General features: G+C 48.3%; 1 protein-coding gene across 1 annotated transcript; it reads right to left on the minus strand.

The window, feature by feature from the left end:
- Window positions 1–10,621: 10,621 nt before the first annotated feature.
- LOC143831257 (protein S100-A4-like) lies at window positions 10,622–17,441 on the minus strand. Its single transcript, XM_077324335.1, has 3 exons — window positions 17,249–17,441; window positions 11,986–12,134; window positions 10,622–10,900 (listed from the first exon to the last, which is right to left on the minus strand). Exons 1-3 carry the CDS (start codon window positions 17,370–17,372, stop codon window positions 10,736–10,738), a joined length of 438 nt encoding a protein of 145 aa, XP_077180450.1. The 5' UTR covers window positions 17,373–17,441; the 3' UTR covers window positions 10,622–10,735.
- Between the last annotated feature and the right edge of the window lie 3,558 nt (window positions 17,442–20,999).

Raw genomic sequence — 20,999 nt, forward strand, 5'->3', positions numbered from 1 at the left:
CCTCCCTTGCATGCAAACACACATGTGCACACACACACACACACAGTAACCAATGAGGGCTCGCTGCCACTGTTTCCCCTCCCCTGCATGCACACCCGCACACACAAACAGAGATATTTAAAAAATGAAGAGCATGGGTGGGACGAGGTGGGCACTTTTCGTGCGTTTGAGCCTCCATACCTATCTTTGGCCGGTGGGATGCTGGCTGCTCTCCCTTAGCTCATGCTAAATATGTTGATGAATTCACTTTTTGAGATTCCCCAACTGGCACTTTAAAATGGAGGATGTAGCCGTCCGGTTACTGCCCAGACGCTGGATGTTGAGGATGTCATGTGGAGTGGCCAGAATATAACGACTTCATAAGCGTTACACTATATTTAAAGGGTGAGGAAATGGTCAGTGAACTGCATTCCTGGGGTCGTGACATTTAGTCCCTGATGTTTTGCCAGTAACTTTGGCTTTTGACTTTTTTAGTTTTCTTTCAGTTCTGAGCCAAGATTTTTCTGGCCGCCACCAACAGGTGTATTGTCAAAGAGCATTGAGATGTAGGAGGTTGTTCCTTGTTGAATCCTATTATGTGTTATCAGCACGGATCTTGATAAAACTCTGACCGTGCTCTCATTTGTTCCATATTTCACTTCCTTCTAGAAATCCAAGACGTGTGCTGATTTTATCTCGCTTTAATTCTCATGGCTCCACCTCCAGGAAAAGAGTTCTGGGAATTGCACCTTATCAGACGGAGAGGAATCCATGCGAAAGATGCAAACAATATTATGCAGAACAGGGAACTGTGATATATTTATTGCATACATGCAGTGCAGGGATTCCCAAACGGGGGTTTGTGGAATCCTGGGGAGTCCATGGGAATTCTGAAGGGGATCTAGTGGGGAGGAGTCCAAGCTGACTTCTCAGCTCCTACTCTTCTTTCTAGCCTACATGAGGCAGAGCCGCCATGGGAGAAGGCGGGGAGAGGGAGCAGAAGGAGGCCTAAGGCTGTAGGTGGTGATCATAGAATCATAGAGCTGGAAAGGTCCTCCTGGGTCATCTAGTCCAACCCACTGCAGAAGCCAAATTTGCCATAGAGTTTTAGCTCTAATACCAATGCGTCACCCTGATGTCCCGGAACTGATGACATCACTTCCAGGCTATGATGGTGTCACTTCCAGGTCAGTGACACAGATGGGCCTTCCAGCTGCTCTCAGTAATTGCCCCCGTCCCCTTCTGGCAGCCCCAGGGCAGACTCATGCAAGCTTGTCAGAAGCCAGAAGGTGATCAGGGTCGAACAAGGTCAGTAGTTGAATGAGAGACCACCAAAGATGTCCAAGATTGCTACGCAGAAGAAATTCAGTGGCAAGCTACCTCTGATCACATCTTCCCTCAGAAAGCCCACAAGGGGGTCACCATAAGTTCATTGCAACTGGACAGCCCTTAATTATAATTACATTTGCAGGGGCTGAGGGTGGAAAACATGGAGCTTCTTGAAGGTCACCTTGAGAAGCTAGTGCCAGGGCTGATTCTGCATTTACTTTGTTCTTTCCATTATGGATCCTGCTGAATTCAGATTGACCTGAACTCGGGTCTTCCCCTATCCTCCCCCCCCCCCATTGAAACAAAGTGTTCTGCACTCGATTGGGAAAGCTCAGAGCGGGGAGGGAAGCTAAGCACAGCAATCTCTTTCTTTTCTTGAATGGGGTGGGGGGAGGATTGGAGACAGCAGAGGAGAGGGAAATAACAAGAGGCAAATCTCTGCTGAGAGAAGTTAGGGCTTCTGGAGCGCAGTCTCTTTAAGGGAAGCCTTGCAACCGGGAACCAGGAAGTCTTCGAACTGACGTCCTGGCCAATCAGGGAAGAATGCTTTGCTACAGCATTGAAGGCATGAGGCAGCACGTTAGTTCGCAAAAAGCAGAGATCTGCACATTTACTCATGGCGGTTTTTGAAATATCAAGGCTTATATCCACTCCAGGATATCGCGGGCGAAGGTAGGGTCCCCACAAATCAATCATACATTTTACAGAGGGAAAATTTAAAGTGCCTAAAAACAAAATGGAAATAGAATTCAGTGTAGACTGTAGGGATTTAGTTGATCTGGGAGTGGGTAAAAAGCCCCGTGCAGACTACACCCTGAGCTTAAGATTCCCCCTCTCCAGTTTCCACTCTAGATCCACTTCACCTCATTTTTCTGCACTACAGAGAGGCCGTCCAATGTTACTAGAGGGATCATCCAGGTACAGCCACAAACGCCACATTTAACCTTTCTGACCCCAGTATTTTGCATCACTCTCAAATATGCTACTAAGCTCCAGATGCTGGAGATACACATCAGGGCATGTTCCAACCAGTGTGCTCCCCAGAGGCATCTGGCTGACCTCCCTGGGACTCCATAGGAGAATGCCCCCGTGGCCTGATGCAGCAGTGCTCTTGTGACACACTTCGACAGAAACACCAAGCCATGGAACTTCACAGACTCATCCCATTCAATCCAACCACCTCCGGGCAAGACGTTTGGGGCGCACTTTCAAAGTCACAACAAGCCCCCAGAGCGAGAGTCTGGGAAAGTGCTGGTGAACCCCACCCCCAAAGGAAGAAATATTAATATACCAACCAAGACATCCAGCGTTAATGCACGTTCTGAGCCGAGCAAACTAGTTGGGAAGGAGGCGGGTTGTATATCCAGCTTCCCCGATGACTACTGAGGCGTCTTGGATCGCCTTCTGCTGCCGCTGATGCCGGCACATTTCGGGAAGGACAAGCTTGCACGTCAATTCATAGGGCGGGAAAGCTTTCGGAACTATCCACCCATTGGTGACATCACATCTGATAACCACACACACCCTAGGGTGCTTCAAAAGTAGGACATTGCTCACTCGCCACCCACAAATCCTCACGGCTTGTCGTTTTCCCGTCCCATGCCCCGTTTGAGAGCAAACGGTATGGACAGCGGCCCCATGCTACAATATATGTCATCTATCGAAATAATCTGGCAGATGCAAAAATTTAAGACTTGTGCATTCGGCAATAATAATACTGATCTTGTTATTATTATTAACAAGAAGAAGAAGGCACAGAGTGTTGGAAGAACGACGCATGCACACGAAAGCTTATACCTTGAATAAAATTTCATTGGTCTTTCTAGAAGGGCTGGTCGTTCCCGGCCCGAGGGAAGCACGCCTGGCCTCGACTAGGGCCAGGGCTTTTTCGGTCCTGGCCCCCTCCTGGTGGAATGAGCTCCCGGGAGAGCTGCGGGCCCTGTGGGATCTTCCATTGTTCCGCAGGGCCTGCAAGATGGAGCTCTTCCGCCAGGTCTACGGTTGAGGCCAAGGCTAACACCTATGCCCCCCCAGGATTTGGGATTGGGATTGGGACTGCTATCCCCCCCTCCACCTGTTAGTAGTGGGAGAGGAAGTGATTAGCCGATCTTGCCATGCTAGTTAGTTAACTAATAATGTCGAATTGTAGTCGTGGTTTTAATGGATTTTAATGGGGTTTTAAGATGTTGTAACCAGCCACGAGCCGCAAGGGAGTGGCCGGGAATAAATCGAAAGATAATAGTAATAGTAATAGTAATAGTAATAGTAATAGTAATAGTAATAGTAATAGTAATAGTAATAGTAATAGTAATAATAATAATAATAATAATAATAATAATAATAATAATAATAATAATAATAATAATAGAAGGTACCTCTGGACTCGAACTTCTTAATGGTGTTCCTGCGTGACTTTGGGGCCTAGCTCCTGCTTTCGAGCACGCCGGTCTTTGTTAACATTCAGAGCTGCAAGCGGGCAGCCGGAAAACCGACTATTGAGAAATGAGGTAAAGCACAGCCAACAGGTTTGAGGCAGTCCTGCCTCAAGCTCTGCCTCAGCTCATCAGTATGTCTTGTTTCTAATGCAGCCAAATCTGCGGATACTTAGATCTAGAGAATGGAGCCACGAGCAAATACGAGAGACAGAAAAGCACAGGTTTGCAGAAAAGTCTTTTTTTTTGGGGGGGGGGACAACTGGGGTTTAAAAGAAACCCAAAATAGAAGCAGCACCTGTAGCTGAAGAAATAAATATCTTCTCTGGCTGTTGCTAGGCAACTACCACAGTGCTGCCTGTTGAAGCCTTGGCTTGGTTGGTTGGTTTGCTTATTTGTTTGTTTTCCAGTAAAAAGCAGGGAGGGCAGGAAGTTTCTTTCCAGATTTATTTTACCTACTTATGAACAGAGAACTTGCCATGAGCAGCTAACACGGATCTTTCTACAAGTCTGAGAAAAGGACCCAGGTTTGCAGAAAAGGAACTTAAAAAAAAAACAACCCTGTGGTTTTAAAAATAATATAAATAACAGAAGCAGCACCTGTAGCTTGAGAAATAAATATCTCTGTGGCCGTTGCTAAGCAACAACAGCAGTATTGCCTGCTGAAGCCTTGGGTTGGTTGGTTTTTCAGTAAAAGGTCGGGAGAGCGTTCTTTCCAGCTGCATTTTAGTATTTCAGGGAAGACTCTTCAGGGCCAGGCCGAACATCAGCTGCAAAATGACTTGCAATTTGCAATGACTCACCCAGGCCTGGCAGCTTATTGCTATTCAAAAGCAGCCCCCACCCCCAGTAATAGCTAAGGTTGCTAGCTCTTGGTTGAGAAATACCTGGAGATTTTGGGGGTGGAGCCAGGAGTGGGAGGGTTTGGGGGCAGGGAGGGACCTCAGTGGAGTCTTATGCTATGGAGTCTGCCCTTCCAAGCAGCCATTTTCTCCAAGGGAACTGCTCTCTTCAGTCTGGAGATGCGCTATAATTCCAGGAGATCCCCAGGTCCCACCTGGAGGCTGGCATCCCCAATGATAGCCAATGCGTTGTAGTAGTTGGAGTTTCCGATCTGGATCGGCGAGACCCAGGTTCGAATCACTGCTCTGCCGTGGAAGCTCACTGGGTGACTTTGGGGCATTTGCACGCTTTCAACCTCACCTACCACGCAAGGTTGTTGTGAGGATTAAAAGGTAGAATGATGCGTGCTGTGTTCAGTCCCCGTTGGGGAGGAAAGTGGAGGTATAAATCAAGCAAAAATAATACATAGATCAGAAGATGAACCCACAATTAACATCTATGTATTTATTTATCTATGGCCACATCCATTCCACCTGCCCATTTATCTCCATAAACCCAGGAGGTCTGACTGCCCTATTTTTGGAATAACCCCCAGTAGCTGCTGAGGAGAAACAGTTGCTGTTCACTATTAATCTGTCTCTTATATATTTTTAAATTAAAATTAATTCTACTGGTTATAAATGTTGTGTTTATATGCCACTTTGTACACTGCCCTCAGCTGGCCTGCTGGGAGGGAGGTCTAGAAACCTAAGCAATAACTAAATAAATAAACGTGGGTTGGCTGCAGTGTGGGAACTAGAGAAGGAAGTAGGGAGAGGTGAACCCTCGGGGGCTGCCAGGAAGAAAGGGAAGAGGCAAAAAAGGTCTCATTCGGCATGGGGAGTTGTATCCTTCTCCCTTCCCCTCCAGCTCCTACTTTGCATTCCTGAGCCCAGGAATACGTAGCCTGCTCCTAAATACAAGTACTCAGAGGTAAATCCAGGGCAGTGAACTGGCATTTGCCCCCTGGTAAGGGCAAAAGCAGGAAGAAGTAAAACCTGCTCTCAATAACTTTTAACTGCCTGGGAAAGTGGATTGGGACCCTTCGGGGCGGAATGAGAAACTGGCTGCCGATGGAGGCAGTTCTGGAAAATTAGAACAAGGAGGGGTTTTGTGTAATTAAAAGCAGCACAGTGGCTTCCAGAATTAGGCTAGAAGAAGATTTTAAAGGGAGAAACTGGGTTTTTCGTTGTTGTTGTTGTTGTTGTTGTTGTTGTTGTTGTTGTTGTTGTTGTTGTTGTTGTTGTTGTTGTTGCTAATAAAGGCAAAAAACACCACTTCCGATGGAGCACAGCTTTGTTACCCGGATTGGGCTTCGGTCAACTGGCGGTGCTCTTGTTGTTACTTTCTTTTTTTCAAGAGCAAAATTTGAACTTGCCACCTTGTTGCCATTAATAGCGTGGGAACTTGTTTTTCAGGCAGGAAAAATTCTGGGGCTTTCCGCACCGGGATCCATGTAGCAAATTGTTTGCTGAACGAAAAATTGTCATTTAAAATAGTGGAATTCGTTGTTATGCATAACTGCTTTTGTAGTGGAATCCAGTTGCGTTTCTATCGTTTCCCACAGGGTTCGGTCTCGGCAAAGATCGCTAGAAAGGAAGCGCTATTACCAAGCTCGTCCCGCCCCTGGCCATCAAGCAGCCAATGGGCGGCCATTAGCATGCTCCCAAACAGCCCCTTTCCCTTTAAGAAAGGTTTTTAAAAAAAAAAACACCCGTTGCAACGAATATGCGTTGCTTCGTTGCAACGGAGAGACCCATCCAGCTGGCATGTGTGTTTGAGCTGCCGTTTCATCGTTGCCACACTCCCCCCGAGTGAAAAAAAAAATCCCCCCCCCCTCACGGGCGCGAAAAATAAAGGGAAAATACATCAGCAGATGGGCTTCTGCGCTGATTGTGCTTAGTGACTGTAAACAGCTCTGGGGAGGGACTGCAGCCAGGGAAGCCTCACTGGCTAAACGAAGGCTCGCCGGTGCGTTAATCTCCACTCGCTCGAAGAAAAAAAATGGCAATCGCTTCTCCAGAAGATCAAAGGAGAGAGCCAGGGGGAGGGACTTTGTAGAAACCACAACAATGGTAACGCACAGAACTTTCCCGCTAGTGTTGCAGATTGGTTTCGGGAGTGTAGCGCTTTCCGGAAGGTGAATCCACTTTTTGGGATTTCCATGAAAGCGCTACAACAAAGCGCTTTTTGCGGATCGGTTTCAGGTGTGTGGCAGATTGTCAACGATGTTGTGCATAACGGCAAAACTGTAGCGATTTCAATTGGCAACCATTGTGCGATTTTGAAGGAGTGCGGAAAGCCCCTCTATTTAAAAAACTGAAAAATAAGCTGGTTTTTGTACCCAGCTTCTTACTATCTGAAGGACTCTCAAAGCCGCTTAAGATTGCCTTCCCTTCCTCTCCTCGCAACAGACAACCTGCGGGTTAGGTGAGGCTGAGAGAGCTCTGAGAGAACTGGGACTGGCCCGAGGTCACCCAGCTGGCTGCATGGGGAGGAAGAGTGGGGAATCAAACCCGGTTCTCCAGATTAGAAGCCACTGCTCTTAACCACTTAGGGTTGGGGGAACCCTGGAGATATTGGGGGGTTGAGCCAGCACTGGGTGGAGTTTGGAGAGGGAGGATTTCAGTGGGGTACAATGCCATCCAGTCCACCTTCACAGCAGCCATTTTCTCCAGCTTGGTGTAGTGGTTAGGAGTGTGGACTTCTAATCTGGTGAGCCGAGCGTTATTCTGTGCTCCCCCACATGCAGCCAGCTGGGTGACCTTGGGCTAGTCACAGCACTGATAAAGCTGTTCTGATTAAGCAGTAATCTCAGGGCTCTCTCAGCCTCACCCACCTCACAGGGTGTCTGTTGTGGGGAGAGGAAAGGGAAGGCGATTATATGCTGCTTTGAGACTCCTTCGGGTAGAGAAAAGCGACATCTGAGCCATTCTTCAGTAATCTCAGGGCTCTCTCAGCCTCACCTCCCTCACAGGGTGTCTGTTGTGGGGAGAGGAAAGGGGAGCTGCTTTGACACTCCTTCAGATAGAGAAAAGCGGCATATGAGAACCAACTCTTCTTCTTCTTCCTGGTCTTAATGTAAACATTCTCTGTGCTTTGGCCTTCATCCTGTGGGCTGCTCAGAGACCCTGCCCCTTGTTTTCACACTGTTAGGGATCAAATGGCTTCATTGAAGGAACAGAGATTCCCGCTAGTATTATGTTAATTGGGGGTCGTGGGGAAGAAGTTATAATTGTTCTAGCTGACTGTAAGCCACTTTGAGACCCCTTCGGATAGAGAAAAGCGGCACATAAGAACCAATTCTTCTCCTCCTCCTCCTCCTCCTCCTCCTCCTCCTCCTCCTTCTTCTTCCTCTTCCTCTTCTTCTTCTCCTCCTCCTCCACCACCTCCTCCTCCTCCTCCTCCTCCTCCTCCTCCTCCTTCTTCTTCTTCTCCAGGGGAATTGGGGAGGTGGAGCTGTAATTCAAAGGGCTCCCCAGGTCCCACCTGGAGACTGGCATACCTATAATCCACTACACCAAACCGGATCTCCAAAAGGACGGTCAGTTTCATCAGCGTAAAGAATTGATCCTGCATGGCTGTGATGTCACATGACAGGGAAAAAAAGATTGACGGATTCCAGTTGGGCCGGGATCTGCCAGCCTATTAGGCCGTTTCTGCCACTGCTGAACTGGACACTGGCAGAAAAACAGGAGCAACAGGAAAGGTGATCATGATTCATGAACTTCCCAACGCATTGGCGTCACTTCTGGTGCACCCGGAAGTGACGCCTGCACATTGTCCGTGATGTCTTCCCACCCCCATAATGTGTCTCACGCTGGTCACCCGGTGGCTAGACTACTGTAGGACATTCTCAACGGGTCTGCCCTTGAAAGCAGTTCTGAAATTCTAGACAGGCAAGAAAGCTGCAGCTTAGTGACTACGGGCAGGTGGATCAAGATGGGTGGCCGTGTTAGTCTGTCTTCAGCAGCAGAAGGGAGCCAGAGTCCAGCAGCAACTTCAAGACTGACAGCATTTGTTGTAGGCAGACAGAGTAATCCCATTGGACCTGACACAGGTAGGCCAGTTCCCATATCAGACTGCTCCTGAAACACCCTGCTGTGGCATTTCCACTCATTGGGACAAATTCATCTGGAGGAGCCCCTCTGGGTGGGTGGAATAGGGAAATTCCTGGCAATTTGGGGAGAGTGTGGCTTGGAGAAGGACAGCAGCATCAGCAGCTGGTGCCATTTCCTCCAGGGGAGGCCCTGATCTCTGCAGTCCGGCAATCCTTTGTCATTCCAGGAGATCTCCACCTGGAGGCCAGCAAGAAATGGAAAGATCGGCATCTGCCCCTACCTGAGCATTCCCTCCGGTGGCTCCCATGTGCTAGAAAGTCCTGCCTAACTAGTTCAGCTCCTACACGTTGCCACCCTTTTGTGTCATGAGCTGAACAGACTCACCCACCAGGGCATTTCAATAAAGACAATAAGTCAGTAATTAACACCTGGGGAATTAAAAGCAAGCTTCGTTGTTCACATTATGTTGATTGAGCCCTTCCTTAATTTTGCAATCCAGCTTCATTGCCTAGCCAGTTGTGTGTAATATAATATTTCACGGCCTCCTTCTCCCGTCTTGTAATTCCCTGGGGCCATTCCGCACCTGATAAATATAGTGAAATGCTCACCTTAGGAAGACGCTATATTTTTGGCGTATAGTACGACGTCGCCAACCTCCCGTCTCCATCCAGGAAACCTCAAGCGACATCCGCCATTTTATAGCGGTAGTTGGGGAATTGCATAAAGTGGTTCCCCAACCTATGTAGCGCAAGCTACAGGAGAGCAACCAGCAAGCCATACACTAAAGAAATATATGGAGGTGAAGAAGCACTACCTCTGCCTCCAACTTCCCACCCTTGCACCCGCCTCTCTCTTCCTTCTCCCGGGGAAGGTTTTTTTTTCTTTTAAGAGCAAACTGCCTGGAGCAACAAATAGGTGTACAAGTGTGCAGGCAAAGCCAAAAAAAATTTATTCCCCAAAGTTGTCACACAAAGCATGGTTCTCTAGAGTACTCCCCCCCCCGAATGAAATTAATTTTTTTAAGATTCCAGACTCATGATTCCATAAGGGGTGGCATTATAAGAAGCACTATGCATCTATGATCAGATTCATAGACCTTTCAATGGAGAAGTTTTACTTTAAAAAATTAGCGGGCATTGTGGGCCCTTTAAAACATTGCAAAAGGGGATTGGTTGCCTAGCTTGATTGACAGGTGGAAGAGTGTCGTGTTTAAAGCATGTTGCTCTCTTCCACCATTTCAAGCAGGCATGTGGAGTGTAAGCAGTGCGAGAAGGCAGCAGACAAAAGCAAGAGAGCCAGGTGAGGAATGGCTGGAGGCGCAATTATTTTTAGCACTATACCATATCACTGGTGTAACGCTATTTTTTCAATGTGCGGAAATGCCCCCAATTTCCCTTATGGTTGAGAGCTGGTGTGGCATTGTGCCTAAGAGTGACAGACTCTAGTCAGAGCCGTAGGGAACGGTGATATAAAAATCTAAATAAATAAACCATGTTTGATTCCCCACTCCTACTCTATATGCAGCCGGGCACCTGGAAGAGGCACTGGCACATCGGCAAAATCAGGGGCAACGCTCTGGATTCTGAGCTAAAACTCTATGGTAGAATTAGCCCCTAACCATAGAGTCCTGTCCCCAAACCAGAGTGTCATCCCCCTGCCGACTCCAACGTTCCAACAGGACTTCCCGATGACATTGGCGTATCATATTCATCTCCAGAGTTCCGATCTTGAGAGGGAGTTAATTGGGAGGGGACAAGGTGCATCCAGAAAGCAGGGGACCCCACCCAGACCAGGGAACCCGGTAACCTTATCTGTAGTTCCAAGAGATCTCTAAGCCCCAGCTGGAGACTGTAAACCCTAGACAGAGCAGGTATGAGTTTCACAGATCCAGAAGAGAAATCCCCCACCCAGTCTTAGCAGAATGCCTCCTTCAGTCACATGCCGACACACCTAACCTCCTTTCAGTCGTCTTTATTACTGTACACCTTTGTCCTCACACTGGGTCTAGTCAGAGGGTTCGAAATCAAAGCAGACCCCTCGGAAACATCCACTTCATCTCTTACGGTTGCTTTCATCAGCACACTCTCGGAAGAACTCATTACAGAGAGAAGCGGCGATAGCTAGGAAGACGGCGTATTCCTGGAAGTCGAGTTCCTCGTCCTTGTTGCTGTCGAGTTTTTCCATCAGATATTCAAAGCCCGGTCCGTCGATCCTCCCCTGCAGGAAGGAGAGGGCAAAGTGGATCTCAGTAACATCTCAGCCTATCGGCTGCATTGTTATGTCAGAGCCTGACTGGGGGGTCAAGAATGACAGCAGGGTGGTGGCAGTCCCAAACGCAGCTAGACATCCCAGCGTTAGGGGGACGTAATCTTCTCCAGTGTCCTGATTGGCTCAAATGGAGACTTCCTGCTCCTTTGAGCATACTTCCTCCCTGCTTGCCTCCAGAACAACGGAAGAATGACGGGAAACAACATTTAGAACAGTTAGTTAGCGCGCTCTCTCTCTCCCCTCTCTTTCTATACAAAGTTGTTTCCGTTCACAATAAAACAATTTTATTCTTTAAGCAATCTGGGTTTTCCTTAATAGTTACCCATCCAAGTGCTAAGCAGGACGAACCCAGTTTAGCTTCTGACGTCTGATAAGCTCGGGCTAGTCTGGCCCATCCATATCAAGGCAAGAGATGAACAGAGGTGGCTTCCATGCATCTACGTAGCAACCCTGCTCTTCCTTGGCAGTCTCCCATCCAAGCACAAACCTGGGCCAATTCTGCTTAGCTTCCAAGATCTGGTAAAACCAGGCTGGCCTGGGCTATCCAGGTTACGACAAAAGACCCATAGAGATGGTTTGCCGTTGCCTGCCTCTGCAGATGAAGCATGTTTTCCTCAGTGGTCTCCAATCCAAGTACTAATCAGGGCTGACCCTGTTTGGCCTCTGCTATCGGACAAGAACAAGTGGGATGGGCTATCCAGGGCCTATTCTGCACACAAAAGATAATGCAATTTCAATGCACTTTAGAAGTAGATTTTCCTGTTCTGCACAGGAAAATCCAGCTGCCAAAGCACATTGAAAGTGCATTATCCTCTGTGTGCAGAATGGGCCCAGGTGAGGGCAAGACTATATCTACGGAGCATAAAAACTCGACAAGGTCCAGCCCTACTAAACAAACAGCAAAAATGAGACAAACGTTAACAAAACCACAATGTTAATTTTAATTTTAATCTTTCTTGTACACCACCCTGAGACCTATTGGGAGGGCAGTTTAGAAATGTAATAATAAAATAAGAATTAGAAATAAACCTCACCGGGACGAAAGCAGGCATCTCCTGAAGAAGCAGTTCCCGCATCTCAGCCTTACTGAGTTTGTACTTGTTGCCGTCCTTGCCTGAATATTTGTGGAAGGTGTTGACCATCAGTTCCAGGGCCTGTTCGAGGGGGGCCTCTATCGTGATCTCTGAGGAGAAAGAAAAGGGGGGATTAGACCCGCCAAGTGCAGAATCAGTTCACCCCTGCTCTGCGGTTCCCTGATCTTCTCCTCACGAAGGAACGCTTGAGAGGAGGTGGAAGGAGTGTGTTGGCTGGGGTCTCTCCCCTTCGTCTCTAATTTTGTTAATTTCCTTCGTGATGTTTTCCCTCAGAATTAATGATAATAATTGTAATAATAACAACGGGAAAAAGAATAATAATACCCTTTTTTTTTAGCACGCCCTTCCCGATTGGTTCCAGGTCACAACGTACTAAAACATATGCATTAGAAGAGATAGATAGATAGATAGATAGATAGATAGATAGATAGATAGATAGATAGATAGATAGATAGATAGATAGATAGATAGATAGATAGATAGATAGATAGATAGATAGATAGATAGATAGATAGATAGATAGATAGGTAGATAGGTAGGTAGGTAGGTAGGTAGGTAGGTAGGTAGGTAGGTAGGTAGGTAGGTAGGTAGGTAGGTAGGCAGGCAGGCAGTCAGACAGACAGACAGACAGACAGACAGACAGACACAGACAGACAGACAGACAGACAGGTAGACAGGCAGACAGACAGACAGACAGACAGACAGACAGACAGACAGACAGACAGACAGACAGATAGATAGATAGATAGATAGATAGATGGACAGACACAAACACATTACAGATTACAAATTACAAATTATATATTTGTATAAACTCTGGAAATGGGGTTATTAATTTATATTTATAAATTATAAATTATTTAATAGCTACTTCTTAAAGTGCCCCTAGATTAGGTTGTGATGGCAGATCAGTAATTTTTAAATAAGTATGTAAATCAAATGAATGAACAAATAAAATAAATAAAATTATTTTATCATTATTTTATAGTTAAATGCAAAGACATGGTGACCAAGAAGAAAAAGAAGAGAAGAGTTGGTTCTTATTTGCTGCTTTTCTCTCCCCGAAGGAGTCTCAAAGCGGCTTCCATTCGCCTTCCCTTCCTCTCCCCACAACAGACACCCTGTGAGGGAGGGGAGGCTGAGACAGCCCTGATATTACTGAAGAAGAAGAAGAGTTGGTTCTTATTTGCCACTTTTCTCTACCCGAAGGAGTCTCAAAGCGGCTGACATTCGCCTTCCCTTTCTTCTCCCCACAACAGACACCCTGTGAGGGAGGTGAGGCTGAGAGAGCCCTGATATCACTGCTCCGTCAGAACAGTTTCTGGGAGAAGGAGAAGACAATAGAGGAGGAGAGCTTTTTCTACTCTGCTTTTCACTACCCAAAGGAGTCGCAAAGTTGCTTACCAATACCTATCCTGTCCTCTCCCCACACCAGACACCTCATGAGATAGGACGGGATTGAGAGAGCTCTGAGAGAACTGGGGCTGGCCCAAGGTCACCCAGCTGGCTGCATGTGGAGGAGGATTGGGGAATCAAACTCAGTTCTCCAGATTAGAGCCTGCCACTCTAACCACAGTACCACGCTGGCTCTCAAGCATGTTATTCCAGTTGGGTCCTTACATCTGTCAAACCACTTTAAAAGAGCCCTGGCTATCCCCCGATTTGCCTATGCCCCGCCTCCTTATTCCATGGCTCCACCTCAAAGGAGGGAGAATGAGCCTCACCCAGCCCCCTTAAGGCACTGCTAGCCCCGCCCCTCGAGTCTAGGCTGGGAGGAGCCAGGCCAGGGTTAGACTGTCACCAAGGTGAGGGAATAGGGTTGCTGGGTCTGTCAGACCAGTCAGCAGGAGATCAGGGTGAACGTGCAAGGAGGGAAGACACTGGAAATAAACGTGACATGCTTACGTCGCCAGGAAGTGATGTAGGCACGTGGGGGACATTGCACATGACACTCTGGTTTGTGGGCAAGACCTCTATGGTAGAACTGACTTCTTACCACAGAATTTTGCCCAAACACCAGAGCATCACCCCCACGTTACTGAGATGCCTACTTCACTTCCGAGTGACATAGGCACACCATGTTGAGGTCTGCCTGTTGGGCGGGGGGTGAACACTCAGCTAACTGGCAGAGGAGAGAAGATCCCGAAACTTGGGAGGGAGGGCCATACATACTGGGGGGTCTGGCAACCCTATAGGTGAGCAAGCCTGGGCCAGGTGTGTCAAGGCAGGGTGAGGACAGGCTGAAGACATCCTACACAGGACCAAGGCAGGTGAGCGTGACCAGGCCAGGAGCATACCTGCCAAGGTGGGTGAGGGCAGGCCAGGAGATCCCTTCCATGAGTCTTGTGGGGAAAGGGGTTCCTCCTTACTCATCCCCACAGCAAGTGCCTCTGACCTGCAGCAAAGGCAGAAGACCCCTGCCCCTTTCTTGGGGTTTAGGTGGTCCTGGCAAGGGAGTGGTCTCCCCATGCCACCAGCCCACCTGGATGGTTACCCATGGCCTCAATGTTCCCCTGACTTTGGGAGCTGACCCTGTCTGCTAGAAAAAGGGTAAGAGAAATAATTTGCAGCAAGGTTGACTTTGAATACAAACAGAGGGTAGGGCTTAGCTGGAGTTGACTAAACAGAAGCGTACCGGGGCTGCAAGTTTTTCCCTGAAGCAATCTGATGCTGAAGTAGCAAGGGTTATTTTCTGCTTGAAACAGCCTGCTGGCGCAGAATCATAGAATCAGAGTTGGAAGGGACCTCCAGTGTCATCTAGTCCAACCCCCTGCACAATGCAGGTAACTCACAACTACCTCCCCACCCACAGTGACTCCAATTTCATGACCCAATTGATGCCCCCCCTCAAAAAAAAGTCTCCAGAATCCAGTCTGGCCTGGAGGAAATTCACCTACCATCCCACAGTGGCAATCAGCAATTCCCTGGGCATGCAAGGAAGGGCCGCAAGAGACAAACACTGGCCCATCCCTTCCTGCCCACCCACTCACCATCTGCCTAAGTTCACAGAATCAGCATTTCTGTCAGATGACTATCTGGCTTTTGCTTGAAAACTTCCAAAGAAGGATAACCGCCACCTCCTGAGGAAGCTGGTTCCACTGAGGAAGCACTCTAACTGTCAGGAACTCCTTCCGGATGTTTAGCTAAAAATTCTTTTGAATTAATTTCTACCATTGGTTCTGGTCCAACCCTCTGGGGCAACAGAAAAGCTTCACAAAGGCTCTGCTTCTAGATACCCCTGAAGCATCATATCCACATGGAAAGGGGCCATGTTCAGTCAAGCCTTTGCCCCCCTTAGCTTAACAATGATCCTGCCTGGCGACTGGCAGGGGGGGGCGGGGACTTACCAGAAGGAGCAGACATATACAGTGATGTGTCTATATCACTGCCAGTGCAACCCGGAAGTGACATCATCACGGGCAGGATGTCAGGGTGACGGTCTAGTATTTGGGCAAAATCTCTATCGTCCATTTGGCTTCTAACATAGAGTTTTTGTCCAACTGCCAAAGCATCTCCCTTGAAATCCTGAATGTGATATCATTTCCAGATCATGTGGGTAGTGATGCAAAGATGTTCCTACATGTCAGATGGATTCCCTCTTTTGGGGGGTAGGTTCCCCCCCTGCCAGCCAACTGGGGAAGCCGGGCCTGTCAGTACTAATATTCCAGCCTTTCTCAACTTTTTTGCCATTGAGAAACCCCTGAAACATTCTTCAGACTTTGAGAAACCCCAGAAGTGAAGAAGAAGGAAGAAGAGGAGGAGGAGGAGGAGTTGGTTCTTATATGCCGCTTTTCTCTACCCGAAGGAGTCTCAAAGTGGCTTACAGTCGCCTTCCCTTTCCTCTCCTTACAACAGACACCCTGTGGGGTGGGTGAGGCTGAGAAAGCCCTGATATTTCTGCTCAATCAGAACAGCTTTTTCAATGCTGTGGTGAGCCCAAAGTCACCCAGATGGCTGCATGTGGAACAGGGAATCAATCCCGACTTGCCAGATTAGAAGTCCGCACTCCTAACCACTACACCAAGCTGGCTCTTGGTGGTGCAAGTGGTGCAATCATGCAGAATATGAATGAGAAGCATATCTGTGTATGTACCCAGCTGGGGCCCCTCCCCTTCCCACCCTCTCCAAGCACATCATTGGCCATTTTTGGAGGGCGTGGCAGGGCGACATGACCATATATGATCACCCAAGAAATGTTTAAGCAATTTGAAAATATGTTGTTGTTAGGTGCGAAGTCGTGTCTGACCCATCTTGACCCCATGGACAATAATCCTCCAGGCCTTCCTGTCCTCTACCCTTCCCCGGAGTCCTTTTAAGTTTGCACTGACTGCTTCATTGACTCCATCCAGCCGCCTCATTCTCTGTCGTCCCCTTCTTCTTTTGCCCTCGATCACTCCCAGCATTAGGCTCTTCTCCAGGGAGTCCTTCCTTCTCATGAGGTGGCCAAAGTATTTGAGTCTCATCTTCAGGATCTGGCCTTCTAAGGAGCAGTCAGGGCTGATCTCCTCTAGGACTGACCGGTTTGTTCGCCTTGCAGTCCAAGGGACTCGCAAGAGTCTTCTCCAGCACCAGAGTTCAAAAGCCTCAATTCTTTGACGCTCGGCCTTCCTTATGGTCCGACTTTCGCAGCCATACATTGCAACTGGGAAGACCAAAGCCTTGACTAGACGCACTTTTGTTGGCAGGGTGGTGTCTCTGCTTTTTAGGATGCTGTCTAGATTTGTATATATTTTAAAAATATATGCAAAATTAATTAACCGCCACCTATTCGGGAAACCGTTCCAGGGCCATCAAGAAACTCCAGGGTTCCACGAAACCTTGGTTGAGAAATCCTGAGATAACCAGACTGCGTAGATCAGTCCCCCCCGAGGGGAACATGGCTGCTTTGGAGGGCAGGCTGTAGGCCCTTACACCCCACTGAAGCCACTCTTTTCTCCGTTCCACCTTCACTGCCCTCCACCTCCCAGATCTCCAAGAATTTCCCAACACGCAGCTGGCAAGTTTAAGCATTCTCTTTCCAAAGATCTAGGCGAGAGTTCAACCGAGCTGCCTGAAATCCTTCCCGGCACTCCTGGAATGAGAATCATCCGGTTTCACCTCGAGCCTCAACACCCTCCGAACAGACTACGCACCTGGCTTGGGGGGGGGGGGATCTGAGGTTAAAAGGAGCAGCGATTCGTAAAAGGCAGGGGAAACGACTCACCCAGAGGTGCAGAGGGGGGAGCGCCACTGCCGTGGAGGAGAGAGAAGGAACTTGAGCCAGGTGGGCGGGCACGCGCATCCACCGAGCGGCCACCTGGCGTCCCGCCTGACCCCGCAGACGCCATCCTCAGCCGGATGCTGTGCTACCACTTTGGGGCTCTTAGCCAACTCCGATTCCTTCCATCCCGACCAGTTTGAACCTCACCCGAATCAATTTATTCCCCGGAAGGGGAGGAACAGGATCCTAACCTTGTCCTTCCATTCGTAGGTGACTCAGTACCTGGCGGCTTCTAATCTGGAGAAGCGGGTTTGATTTCTCCGCTCTCCCACGCGCAGCCAGCTGGATGACCTTGGGCCAGCCTCAGTTCTCTCAGAGCTCTCTCCGCCTCGCCTACCGCATGGGGTGTACGTTGAGGGGAGAGGAAGGGTAGGTGAGATCGTAAGCCGCTTTGAGACTTCTTTGGGTAGGAATCATAGAATCATAGAATCATAGAGTTGGAAGGGGCCATAGAGGCCATCTAGTCCAACCCCCTGCTCAACACAGGATTAGCCCTAAGCATCCTAAAGCATCCTAAAGGAAATAGGTACAAAAACTGCAGCAGGTACAGGAGAACACCTTTGAGAGCCCGTATCCAACCAGTGCTGCGGAAACTTTACTGGCTGTCGGTTGTATTCTGGATCAGGTTCAGTGTTTGGTTTTGACTTTCAAGTCCATTTGCAGTCTGGGTCCAGCGAACCTGAGGGACTGTGTAACTCCCTATGCCCCTCGCATGGTTCTTAGCTCTGTGAGTCTGAAGAGGATGGTGATCCCTGGCCCACATGAGGTATGCCTGGCCTCAACCCAGGCCAGGGCCTTTACGGTCCTGGCCCCTACCAGGTGGAATGAGTTCCCGGAAGAGCTGAAGGCCCTGATAGAGCTATCACAGTTCTGCAGGGCTTGCAAGATGGACCTCTTCCTCACGGTCTTTTTGTGAGGCCAATATAGGGAAGATTCATGGGTTCCCTCCACTAACCATCCATCCATCTAACTATTTATTCAAATGCCTGGCCTGAGCCTGCGGATCAGGATGGGGTCTGTGGAGCCAGGTTGGGAACTTTTATATGGAATTAGGCTGAGATGAGATGGGGTTGTGTGAGAGACTTTGATTTCTGAATAAGTAAACTCACAGAATTAAAGTTTCTTTATTGAAAAAAATGCAAACATAGAAGGCATAGTCAGGGCTGACTTACAAAGCATGGGAGGAGCAATATAGGGTCTCTTCACCCTCCCTTGAGAACTCAAACTAAACACAGTTCAAAGAAGTCAAAATATAGAGATAACTATTTGGCCATCAAGGAACAGGAAGGTCTGGGAACAACAGACACTAGGGAAAGGGAGGGGAAGGAAAGTGGAAGGCATAAAACATTATGGCAGGAAATCGACTTTGGGGTGTCAAGCAAAAGCATCTGTGTTACATTCGGGCCAAGAGGCTAGGCTAGATCAACACCCTAAAACAAGCAACAGAATAAAACAGAATGAAATCATGGCAGAAATACCTGGGGATTCTGGCAGGTTGTTTTATTATTTTACTATGTTTTATTGATAGTGCGTTATAAACCGCCACGAGCCGACTGGCCCAAGATTGGCAATTACCACATTTAATAAATAAATAAAAAGCACTTCCCGTATTCTTTTCTCTTCTCTACTGCTATGAACTAATGTTGTCCAAAATTTACCCATTCCTGTCCAATTGAGTTCACTGATTCCTAAAATGTCGATGTTCAGTCTTGTCATTTCTTGTTTGACCACATCCAGCTTGCCTTGATTCATGGATCTGATGTTCCAGGTTCCTATGGAATAAAAATCTTTACAGCATCGGACTGTCTTTTCGCCACCAGTTACTTCCACAGCTGAGCGTCCTTTCGGCTTTGGCCCAGCCGCTTCATTCATTCTGGCGCTACTCGAACTAGCCGTCTGCTCATCCCCAGTAGCATATTGGACACCTTCCAACCTGAGGGGCTCATCTTCCGGCGTCATATCGTTTTGTCTTTTGAACTTGTCCATAGGGTTTTCATGGCAAAGATGCTGGGGTGGTTTGCCATTTCCTTCTCCAGTGGATCACCTTTTGTCAGAGCTCTCAGCTATGACCTGTCCTTCTTGGGTGGCCCTGCACGGCATAGCTCATAGCTTCACTGAACTACGCAAGCCCCCTTGCCACGACAAGGCAGCGATCTTTGAAGAGGATATATGGCCATATCCCCCAATAAATGTTTAACAATGTTTTTAAATATATTAAAAAATCAACCCCCACCCATTTGGGAAACCCATCCAGAGCCCTCAAGAAACTCCTGGGTTTCATGAAACCCTGGTTGAGAAAGGCTGATGCAGACAATCGACCAAGTCAAAGTTTTAGATGAAGCCGTCTATGCTCCAACTAGTATTTGGATGTGAGGCTGCCAAGGATTACCAGGGTGGTGAAGCAGAGGCAGGCCATGGCAAGCTACCTCTGAATGTCTCTTGCCTTGAAAATCTCATGAGGGTCACCTGAAGTCTGCTGGGACTTGATGGGATTTTCCACCACCCGTACTTGAATGGGAGACCCCCCCCCCCAAGGAAGACTGGGGCTGCTATGCAGAGGGAGGTGATGGCAAATCACCTTTGCCTCTCAATTGCCTTGAAAACCCAGGGGCCTTTACAATTATTATTATTATCATCCATCTACAAGTAGCCAGGTGTGTCTGAACAAGATCTTGAGGTACAGGCAGACTGTAAGCTAAATACGAGCAGTCCGCGTGACGAGCAGCAAACAAGGCTAATGCAATCCTGGGGTGTATCAACAGAAGTATCACATCCATATCACAAGACGTCATAGTTCCTCTATACACTGTATCAGTGAGGCCACAGCTGGAGTCCTGGGGGCAACTCAGGAGGCCTCCTTTCTAAAAGGAAGCAGGCAGAATGGAACGGGTGCAGAAGAGAGCGACAGAGACGATCAACGAGGAAAGGCTGAGAGTCTTGGGAACTTTCAGTCAGGAGAAGCAAAGGCTGAGTGGAGATAGGGTGGCTCATTTGAAGTACTTGAAAAGCTGTCACTTGGAGCAGGGCAGGGAGCCCTTCCTGTTGACAGGACAGGACTAGCAAGAAAAATGGGGAGAACTGTACCAGCTGGATACTAGGAAACATTTTTTCACTCTCAGAGTAGTTCAGCAGCGGAATCAGCTGTCTAGGGAGATGGGGGGCTCCCCCTCACTGGGCATCTTCAAGCAGCAGCCGGATGAACACCTGTCAGGAATGTTTCGGGCTGATCCTGCACTGAACAGAGGGTTGGACTAGACAGCCTCTACGATCTCGTCCGACTGTACAGTTCTGTGACTCTAACCGAATTCTTCCCTGTGCTGAATATTACGTCCAGCCTTCCAGTCCAAACAAGCTTAGACCTAACTGGAGACCCTGGACATTTCTTGAAACCTGCCTGGCAGGTGTTTGGCAGAGACACTCCCAGGAATTTCTGGTTCTCTCTGATCCTGTGGCTAATTTTACCTAAGAAGGCTCATGCTCCAGGATGCCACATGTTCACCTTAGAAAGCTTCTTGGAGCAATTAAAAGCAAAGACAGACCACCCTCAAACACTAGGCCATGTTCTTCTTTCCAGGCTGCCAGAGTCACCTTTGTTTCTTACCTGACCAATTATAGCCTTCTCGTCCTGCGGAAGAAGAGTCCGCCTGCAAAAGGGCGTCTTCCAGAAGCCAGCTAAATACATCCAAAACACCAC

The sequence above is a fragment of the Paroedura picta genome, chromosome 1 (genome assembly GCF_049243985.1).
Source record: "Paroedura picta isolate Pp20150507F chromosome 1, Ppicta_v3.0, whole genome shotgun sequence".
In the NCBI taxonomy this organism is placed as follows: domain Eukaryota; kingdom Metazoa; phylum Chordata; class Lepidosauria; order Squamata; family Gekkonidae; genus Paroedura; species Paroedura picta.

What these genes read in the sequence shown, in the direction of transcription:
- LOC143831257 (XM_077324335.1), bottom strand. Translation starts at nt 17,372, where the DNA reads ATGGCGTCTGCGGGGTCAGGCGGGACGCCAGGTGGCCGCTCGGTGGAT. An exon ending in TCCCCCCTCTGCACCTCTGG is followed by an intron (nt 12,135 to 17,248) that starts GTGAGTCGTTTC and finishes CTTTCTCCTCAG; the next exon opens with AGATCACGATAGAGGCCCCC. An exon ending in AGATGCCTGCTTTCGTCCCG is followed by an intron (nt 10,901 to 11,985) that starts GTGAGGTTTATT and finishes TCCTTCCTGCAG; the next exon opens with GGGAGGATCGACGGACCGGG.